General features: G+C 41.3%; 1 protein-coding gene across 1 annotated transcript in view; it reads right to left on the bottom strand.

Annotated features, from left to right (window-relative positions):
* Positions 1 to 708: 708 nt before the first annotated feature.
* The window catches only part of CHST9 (carbohydrate (N-acetylgalactosamine 4-0) sulfotransferase 9), a 92,284-nt gene continuing 82,850 nt past the window's right edge, over positions 709 to 10,142 (bottom strand). The window contains exon 5 of the mRNA XM_009331435.1: positions 709 to 1,970. Coding sequence (XP_009329710.1) covers positions 873 to 1,970 — 1,098 coding nt within the window. The 3' untranslated portion in view covers positions 709 to 872. The remainder of the gene's footprint in view (positions 1,971 to 10,142) is intronic.

The raw sequence follows: 10,142 nt of genomic DNA, 5'->3' as shown, positions 1-10,142 counted from the left end.
AGACCAAGAGCGGTCACACCGGTTGCAATGAAGTTGCTTCTCAGGACAGACCTTATAATGTCCCATAGCTACCACTCTAAGACTTTGCCCTATCACCAAAGATGAAGACTATCTTGAATATTGGGACCACAGTATCCATCCTGTGGTTGACTCCACTGTAAATTAAAATGTTAATTTTAATGTATGTGGCAGTTCTCTGAAAGGAGGGTCATGTTTGTCAACTCTAGTGCATCAATCAAAATGGGGTAGTGGACTGGGACTTCAGGTCACAGGCTTACCCAAATTTACTCTGCTCAGCAGTTGAGCTGCTGTGTTATTTGTAGTTTTCTCCATTTGGATTCAAGAGCATCCTTCAATAAAAAACAATCAGGTCTAAAACCAGATACAGTCTAATGGTAATCAAACAACCAAGCCTTGCGACTGAGAATGCTGCAAACATTTTAGAACATTAGTCAATGCTTCTTTATTAATAAGTGACAGAAAGTAAAAAATACATTCAAAAATAGTTTCAAAAACAATTTCTAAAGCAGACACACAAAAAAAGAATCATGCTACTCTGAATGCTTTTTTCTTAAACTATTAAAAGAATATTAGGTAAGCTAATGCAACAGCTGGCTGCGCTACTGCTTCCACAGTATAATCCATAATGGTAAAAGCAGCTTTTTCAGGCATTTTAGTGCAATTTATGCTGTTTCCAGGTCTTTTTTTTGTGCATTCTCCTATAAATTAATGTCAGTTGATGTCACTCTAGCTTATAAAATCCCCACTAAGTCAAGACAGTAACTTTGTTTCCTTTCGGGGCTAACATCAGAGTAGTTGTTTTGAATCTCAAAATGATAAATATCTAATAGAAGCCTGAAGCTATTCTGGTGCTATACAATTGGCGATGTATAATTGAACATTAAGTAATCCAAGTAATAGAAGTCGTAGGTCAGCTGTCTCTCCTCCTTAGACAATTCCTTTAAGTATTGCCTCACTACTTCTGCACTTGTTCTCTCATCAGAGGAATGTCTGTCTTTGAATTTAGGAAACTTCAGTTCGGCTGGAGCACCTACCAGCTGCAAAAAGTAATTGGCGTCTTCTTCCAGGGTTTCAAACTTTCCTATAAAATCATAGTTGATGAGGCAGGGATAGCAGAGCTTACTGACTTGCTCCCAATGAATGTCCATTCCTACTGGGCGATGGGAATCTAGCAAATATTGGATAAATTCCTTGAACTTAACTCCCGATCCTGTTTTCAATGCCTCTTCATTTGCATTATGTCTATACTTCTTAATTATTGCCTTCCCAAATACTGGATGGTAATAGCTGTTTGGATGTTCAAACTTATCCCTGAAGGCAGATACCAGTCTTTCCATAGGATCACGTACAAATATAGTCTTGGTGTACATGTTCAAGCGTGTGTATATCCCTTTTAGGTCATAACTGTCCAGTTTCCTTAGATGCTTTCCATAGTGCACGTCGTCATGGGAAATGTTTTGTGCTGATCCGGCGAGTCCATTGAGCACCATGAGGACCCTTTTCCAATTGGAGCAGCCTGCTTTTGGCACTTCACAGTACAGGACCTTGTGCCTGTCCTCCACGTAAATTCTTGACACTAGGTGCACGAGGTGGGTTTGCAGCTTCTTTTTGCTGTTGTATTTCTTACAGAAGTCATGCAGGAAGGACCTGCGCTTTTCCTGGGTGCGATCCACATCCTTCCACTTGCCACCCTTGACTAATGTCTTGTTCAAAGGGTGCAGTGCAGGAGGTAAATACACCCCTCTGAACTGGCTAAGAGGCGACTCGCTCACCTTCTGCTGGTCAGACAGTTGGCTCACCACGGATGCAGCCACCACACCAAAAGGGTCAGCCTTGCCCCACCAGTGCCTGCCACCCGAGATGGCCATCTCATGCTTACTGAGGCCAGGAGGAGCGCTCCTGCTCCATGCTGCTCTCCTCGGCGTCCCCGGAGGTGGGAGTGTGAAATCCTGCAAACATGGAAAGAAGCAGAGCTTACAATACAGCGACAGCCCAGCCCAGCCCATTCACATTGCAACAGCAGCAAGGATGGCGGTGCATGCTCGCGACCAAGCCACCTTTAGTACTACAAAGTCTCTTTTGAACCACTTGGTCGATACATCTAATTTAACAACAAGCTGGGCTAATTACTGAAGTACATGCTTCTGAAGCTTACCTGTTAGTGCACTGTAGGTCTTCCTACAAAAATAAATAGCTTAAGCCACACCTTTTAAGAAATCAGAAGAGGTTCACACAGGGAGGCTGATAGTCCTGGTAGGGGTGGCCAGGTGCTCTTCTCTACTGAACACATTTTCCCCCGCGACAGCACTGGTTAAGTTGCACGGCTGCTAACAGCTCTCCAGAGCGCACTGGCACAGTCACGCTAACAGCTGCTGGATCTGCTTCCACCTCTGTGACTTGGAGCAGACCTTGTCCCCCAGTGGTGGTGAGGGACGAACCTAGGGCTCCTAAATAGCTGACATCAGTGGGTTTGAGCGGCATGTAGTGACAGACAAAATCCTCCCTCCAAAAAGGTCCTATTCCTGTCCCCCTACAGATAGATCATGGAAGTGGGATGCGTTGGACTGCATGCACATAGAGCTGTTTGCAACACAGATGCCTGAATCTGAGCTAGCTGCTTTCACAGCTGATAGGGCAAAATAGGTGCCTTTAGAGCCGATTCCATCTGACTTATTTAAACATCAACATTAATGACATCAACTAACTAAACATCAACTAGTGACCCTGCAAAGAATGTGAAAAGATGAGACTTTCCTCCCAAACATCTCTTTTAATGTCCCCAGCCACGATGCAATCCACAAGCTGCAGAAACAGCAAAGCTCGGATCTGTGTTTTGCTGTCAAATTCTTCAGGGTCTTGTATCATGCAAGTTGACTGAAGAGTTTCTTGCAGTTTGGGTATTTCTGCTTTCTCATTCCTGAGTGGATTCTTGTGTGTCTACTAAAGCTTGTAGTTTTTTTCTCCTGTCAGTAGGCGAGCCTGCTGCATTGGGACATCCATACAGCTGCCTATTGTCATTACACTTCTGGAGAGGGGGAATGCTGGTCAACAGGTTTTTAAACGTCCTGTTGCAAATAGCAGATAGCCAAACGGTTAGATGGACGCACATGCACAGATTGCCTGACTGCTTTCATAAGTCTAACTTTTTTGGAAACCTACAAAAAAAGACTCTTCTGCCATAAACCGATTAAACATTTACTGGAAACTTGGTTTGTGGACTGGCAGACCATAAGTGTGGATTTGGGGGGATGGGAAAGTTCATAGGCTGACTCAAATAAGGCTGTTAAAAATTCAGAGGAATAATGTAAGAAATGGTAATGCATGGAACACAATTTGAATTCCAGTTTGAAACAAAGCCTATGGAAAAATAAGCAGTTCCAAGAAAAGTTAGCCTATCTTGCAGTGTAATAATTTCCAATGAAAAAAAAAACAGGGGATCAGGCTATTCTGTATTGCTGCAAACCACTGACGATCAGGTCTTTGTTTTCACTGAACTGAGTAAAATTATTTTTGTATTGGTGAAAGCAAATAGAAGAACAGAGCCATGCAGGACTTGTACATCTGTGAGAGAGCGCATGTTGGTGTTTTCAGAGATGCAAAAGGCTACCTGAATTCTTTCAGGTTGACATGGTCAGTTTTTCTAGAATCATTTGGTTTTTTTAATTCTGTTGTCTAATATTTCATTCTTTAAAACAAATGAAACACATGTGCCTAGAGATTTATCCCTTCTGCCCTAGGACGGAAAGAATTCAGGAGCATAGTTAGCGTGTAATAACAGAAGGTAGTACTAGTAGTAAAACAGGGATGACTATGAGCCTAATGGGAATTTCATCATCACAGTGAATGGCAACTTACAAGTGCTACTGCAGAACCACAGACTTACAAATAAATTAAATGCTTTGACTTTAAAAGGAAAACCTGGAACTTAAAAAGGTGAAAATGAAAAATATGGGATACACAGAAATCAACCACACAATACCAGGCTCAACAGAAGTAGGAATAAAGTTATACTACAATGCTAAAGTAACCAAAGATTGTAAACTCATCGGTGCAGCTCTGGGTAATTTTGTAATTTAGAAGACAGTCTCCAGTGATACATGACTGTACTGGTGTTCCCCAATGCAGAGAAAATTCAAGAGAGGGAAGCAGTACCTCATGACTTCCTATGGCATGTAATCTGAATTTAGCAGTCTATTTCAGGAGATATTTCAGTGCCAAGACACTTAAACCATCTGAATTTCAAACTAAAGCCACTAAAATGAGCCCTACACTTCAGAGGAAAGTTCAGCCTTCTGAATTCAGCCTGCCATCCTGAACTAGTGGAAGATGCCTCGGTTCCACCAGGCCAGGAGGCAAAAGGACAGCCTGAAAGGTGTGTGGTCTTGATTTTGTTCCATTTCAAACAGTCCGCTTGGGATCCAGGACCAACCTCAGGGGATAACCCAAGGAGATACCAGAAGAGGATTGCATTTCAGTCTCAGAAACTGTGAATGCAGCTGTAGGATCCACTATTGAAGGATTTTTCATGGGATTAAAGACTTCAGAGAAGGATGGGCAGAACTATTCAGAGAAGTCTCAGGTAACACCCTAAAGGAACAACATATGCACAGTGGGAGTCACTTGAAAGGGGCTCCCTCCAAGCGAGATGAGGCAAAAGAAGAAAGAATCTATCAGGAAAAAAAAGCCCCAAACAGAAGGAAAAAAAAAAAAAGACCTAGGGGAAAAACAATGACACGGGAAGTTCTGAGGACAAAAAAATTATCTAAATATGTAAAATTCTATTAGTTGCTTCCCCTCTCCACTTCCCCTTCTCATTGAGACACATATCCCGTAGTGAATACAACAGTATTGGCTAATAAATGTTATTATAAGCTCCACAAGGGATAGTGTGCTTGCAGTAAATGCTGGCTGTAACTTCCTTTATCTAAAAATGGGAATGGACGGTGATAATTTTCACAGGCATAAATGGCTGTTACATTGCCACAGAAGTTTTCCAACTCAAAAAAAAAAGGAGATCAAACCTTCCTATACATTTGCCTGAGTAACTAGGTTAGTAGTTAGTAAAGGTGAGATGAATGAAGGGATGAATCAAGCTTTACTTTTGATGAGAAATGTTTAACTAGAAAGTTTTCCTGGGAAGCTAACAGAAATCGTTGAATAGATAGTGCTGTACTTCTTAAGCAAAACTACTTGACAGTCAGGGATATTTAGCTGCTACCACTCTTATGTGCCTGAGAGAGCTGAAAGCCATTTTGAAAGCAATCTGAAAGGATTCTAATGTTTTATGATAGTAGGCTTACACAGTGAGGTGCCTTCTTTGGCTTCCTCTTGGTGCCAGTGACTTTTCAATGCCCGCTTTATGACACTTTAAAGATCTGAACATCTCCATGTTATGTTGATTTTTTTTACAGCGGGAACAGGAAAAGAAGAAACTTCCAAAAGCAATAAACACTTCTTTAAAAAAACCTTGTCCATTATATCTACGTTCCTAACACTCCACCCCACAAGCTGCTGAGCACCATTATTTTGGAAAACGCCTGAACATACGCCAACAACAGGCAGCACGCAGGTAATCCCATATCAGTCACTAACTCTGGATTCAGATCTTCCTGTGCAAACAGTCCTTACCAAACTCTTTGAGCCAAGTGTCCGAGTGTAGGATGGCCATTCATGGCCTTCCAAAGAGCTGCTAAGTTTGGGAACCAGCTGCCTACCATGGGAGATGAACTCCACGGTCACCTTGGATAGATGCAAGGCTGTCCTTGAGACATGCTGACAACGTATGCAGCAGGTTGTGTACATTTCATCTGAGAATTAAAATCCAGTGAAGTGTTGCACCCTTGCCTATAATTATGCAGAGTGCCTTGTTCTCTGTTTGCATTAACACATTTGAAAGGAAATTAAGAAATGGCCATGAGTCCAATTTAGAAAAGTATGCACAATGCCTCTGTCTCCCTTTACCTAGGCAGGAACCGAAGACAGATTTAAAAATTAGTTTAAATACAAGGAAAAAAGGAATTTAACAGAGTGTTAGTGTGGTGTTTGGCTACTGGCAGGCAACTCAGCAAAGCTGCTGAAACAAAAGGCATTTTTGAGTCATTAATGGGTTCATGGATTTTTTTTGACATTTTTATTGCTGGAGATTCCCCGCTCCTCCCCATCCACAAAAGGATTTCTCCTCACTGTAAAAATAAGTAGCCAATACCTTCTTTTACACACATTGAAGCTGTCCTTTCCTTTAATACCTTCACAAGCCACTGGGGTAGAAGAGATTGACTACTGCCAAGAACGGTTAAGACTCATCCAATTACGCTTTGTGGTGGTTTTACAATGCACGGGTGGGATTTCATCTAGACAGTTTGCAATTAGAGCAACCCGCCATGCAAAAAGATAATGATGTATTGGAAAGGATGATATTCTAGGGCTGATTTACAAAGATTTAACGGCTTGCAGTGCAGACAATGCTGTGTTCCCTAAATGCTTTAGTGCTGGATCTTCATTTTTACTAACAAGAATAATAAAATTAAGTGAACCCAACAGAAAACATAGGACAAAGAGCAGTGGAGGAAAGAAATACTCTGTTTTATCATGCTTTTCTGTGCTGCCAGATAGTTACGTTGTAAGTATTAGTAATGTATGGTTTGGTTCTCAACATCTAGCTAATATGTCTCCTGTCCTAAAACATGCTTCCTGAAATAGTCCTCTAAGATGCTTCTTCGGAGCAACTGCATGAATCACCTGGGAGCCTACTGTGCTCTGCTTTTTACTGTGGCTTGCCCTTGACTGTTGCAGATTTGAGTGCCCTGAGGACCCTCTCAACACTATTATACTAAATAGCTAATATGGGTGCTCTGCAAACACATGGATATTCAAAGATGATAAAAACGTAATTCCCCGAGACAAGAACAGGTTGAAATATTATTTTTTCAGATGAAACTTATGAAAGACGGTTACTTAGAAGGACAGAGCATTTGTGTTTTCTGATCAACCCAGGCAGTGGTTCTGCAGTACATACTCACAGAAACTTACTTAGAAGAAGCAGCAAAGGCCCCCCAGTGATGAAATGATAGCAGTTTGAAATACATGCTTGGAGTATATTGTATCTTTGCTTACATCCCAGTCCTTTCGTACTAGATGTGTTCGGCAGTGCTGAAGTTCAGCATGAACTGAGAGCACTAGATACTTTATTTCACTGTATAATTGTATTTCTTTATATTGCTTCTTATGTGAGGATTGTATTATGATGACCATGTAATTTCAAGACCTTACTCGTTTACCTAGGGTATCTCTGTAGAAAACAGACAGAGAAAGGCTCTTCTGAGACAAGGTTCATTTTCCGATTCACTCTCTGATTCTGTATTGATGAGGGAGCACATGGAGATCAGTCTCTTAATTTAGGTATTTAGATGAAGGCAACTTGAATACTGGAGGGCTATAAAACAAACATCCTCTTACTTGGATTGTAGGTACATTTGAGTCTTTGAAAAGGTAATATATAGTTTCAGCCTAAACCTCATTTGTTTAAAATATCAAGTTTTTCACATAATTGGGCACAGTTAGAAGGATTTCTTCAGCAGAGGTCCACGATTGTGGCAGATGGCTCAGAATTGATAAGTAGTTGAAATATGAGGAAAAGCTTGCACGACTCCTATTTTCAGCAAGCCAGTGAAGCCTGGAGCTATTACTACCTCACTTTAGCTGTAAAAACATGTAGAACTATACTTACACATGTACGTGCAAGTTTTCTTAAGCCTGCCAAAAGAAGGAATTATCCTTAACTTTTTTTGTGCTAGAAGACTATTTGCAAAGCATAATTCAGAATGGCCAGGCTCCTCTACTACTATGCTACCTGAGCTAACATGTAAATATGCTCACAACTTTCTCATATCATAGCAGCTGTGTAGTGTAATGCTGGTGAGCTAAACAAATCCCTACAGGAGCTCCCAATGGAGAGACTATCCAGGCCGGCCACAAGTGACAGGAAGTATTTGCTGATGAGGTGCTTCACCTTCTGTGCAGTGGAGATAAACCTCTTGATCCATCACTTGTGCTTAAAACAGCTGCTTCAGAGATAGGCACCACTAACCCCTCACCTCCCAGTGGAGTAATGAATTTTTGGCTTATCTAATTTATTCAGGGCAAATCACCACTGCTACATTCCTCACAAGCCGGAGTTGACATATGTATTCCTTGTGAACACTGCAAGTTTAGCGGAGGTACTTCTGTCAGAAATACCTTGTGGGTCATGCACAATTCCATTATGGAAGAGGAAGAATGAAACAACTGTGCTTTGAACTTTCATAGTTCTTTCTGCCCCTAAAGCTCTCAAAAAACCCACAAAATAGCAGCATGCTTATCTTTCCTCTGGATTAAGATCTAGAAATATTTTGTATGTGGAGCCATCAGTCCTGACAGGCAAAACATTACTGTAACAGACACCACATTTTCCTATGAGATATGTATCCCTAAAACACATGTACCAAGCATCTCTAAGATTACTAAACGAGTTGGGGAGAAAAAAAGAAAAAAGAAACGAGTATACGAGGTGCTCAGAGCTTCCTGCAGAGACTAAGAGGCAAACTTTACAGTTTGTAGCTGAAATACAATTAGGTTGTGAACACCAAGCCAGACACCAATGAGAATAACTGATCATCGTAGGAAAAAAAAAATACTGCAGGTAAATTTTAATTAACAAGATACCAGTCATTTTAAATACTGCTTTTCAAAACACAGCTTTGTGAATCAGTGACTATTGCCCCTTGAATCTGTTAGCAGAAAGTTCGGCATCTCACTGCAGGGTGACTTGGAGTTATGACAAGGGCACAGACAAAGCAAGTGAAGAAGGAAAGGGCAGAGTTTTTTTGATATTTTTTTTTTTTTAATGCGGTGTGGCCAAGTGTCAGTGAATGAGCTGGTGTGGAAAAATTTGAAAGGAGAACACCAGTCCAGAGCTGGTTTTGGAAGAGAACAACCCAGGCCCACAGGCAATAGGGAAAGTGGAGAGGCCCAATGGGGTAAGGTAACAGTAGCATTACCAGGATTATAGTAGTAGTTCCACCCCCATTTAATGAGGGGACAGGAGGAACCCATTTGTCTTTGCCTGAGACCCTCACAGATACACGACTCCTGGCTTTGCACCCTCCTCTCCCTGCCCCCTGCCTTCATGTACAGAAAGCACGAAGTCACCCATGCTAATGAGCCAAGACAGTCTGCACAAGCCACTTCCACAAGCTGATTCATATGGTCAGCAACTTGGATGTAGGAAATTAATCTCTAATTTTACTTGCCAATTCTTGTTCAAATCTGGAATTAACTCCCTCCTGTTTCCGCCCTCACAGTCAAAATATTTGGTTTCTCCAAAACATGCTCAGAATGGGAAGGATAAGAAAGATCAAGGCACAGTTAATAGAAAAGGTACCAATAAGGTAGCTATTATTATCAGAAGCGTGACAGATGAAAGATTCACCAAGATAACTGCAACCAAACACTGAAAATAAAAACAAGTACCCCACCCCCTTATTACTAATAAAGAAATCATTGTCGAGGTCGATCTAGGGTAATGATAAATTGGCTTCTGGGTAGTGCGATGCTGATGCTGCTTCTCTAGCTTTCTGACAACAGTTTCATGGGGCTGGTTATTTGCAGTGTAACTTACAGACTTGTAAATAAGCACAGACCCATTGCAGCCCAGACAGCTTGTTTGGACAGAGCCTGCATCCAGTTTGCATGGAGTGCTTGTCTCTAGATGTGTAGCTCGGATGCACTGTTAATAAAAGGCAACTTTCAGATCGTGGACCAAACACTTGGCCATATTTAGCCCAACCTCCTTCCTATGCAGTCGCACTCATTTTGGGTACAGGTAAACCAGTATGCTCAAACAGCATTTAGTTATGAGCTCAGTCCTCTTCTTCTGCATATACTCCATTAATAAAACCTAAGTCAGTCACTGCATTCAGTGGCCAGAAATCTTAATTTGCACTCACTCTTATTTCTGTACAGAACAATGTCATAGTAAAGCAGCTTAAACAACCTGAAATTCAAAATGGACTCAAACTAAGCATGCAATACTCATTTTATGAAGAAGAATATTAGAAAAAGACTCTCGGGTTCCACTGACTGGT

Source organism: Pygoscelis adeliae, unplaced genomic scaffold, assembly GCF_000699105.1.
Source record: "Pygoscelis adeliae isolate BGI_AS28 unplaced genomic scaffold, ASM69910v1 Scaffold108, whole genome shotgun sequence".
Classification (NCBI taxonomy): domain Eukaryota; kingdom Metazoa; phylum Chordata; class Aves; order Sphenisciformes; family Spheniscidae; genus Pygoscelis; species Pygoscelis adeliae.
This window is presented reverse-complemented; position numbering and strand designations above follow the sequence as displayed.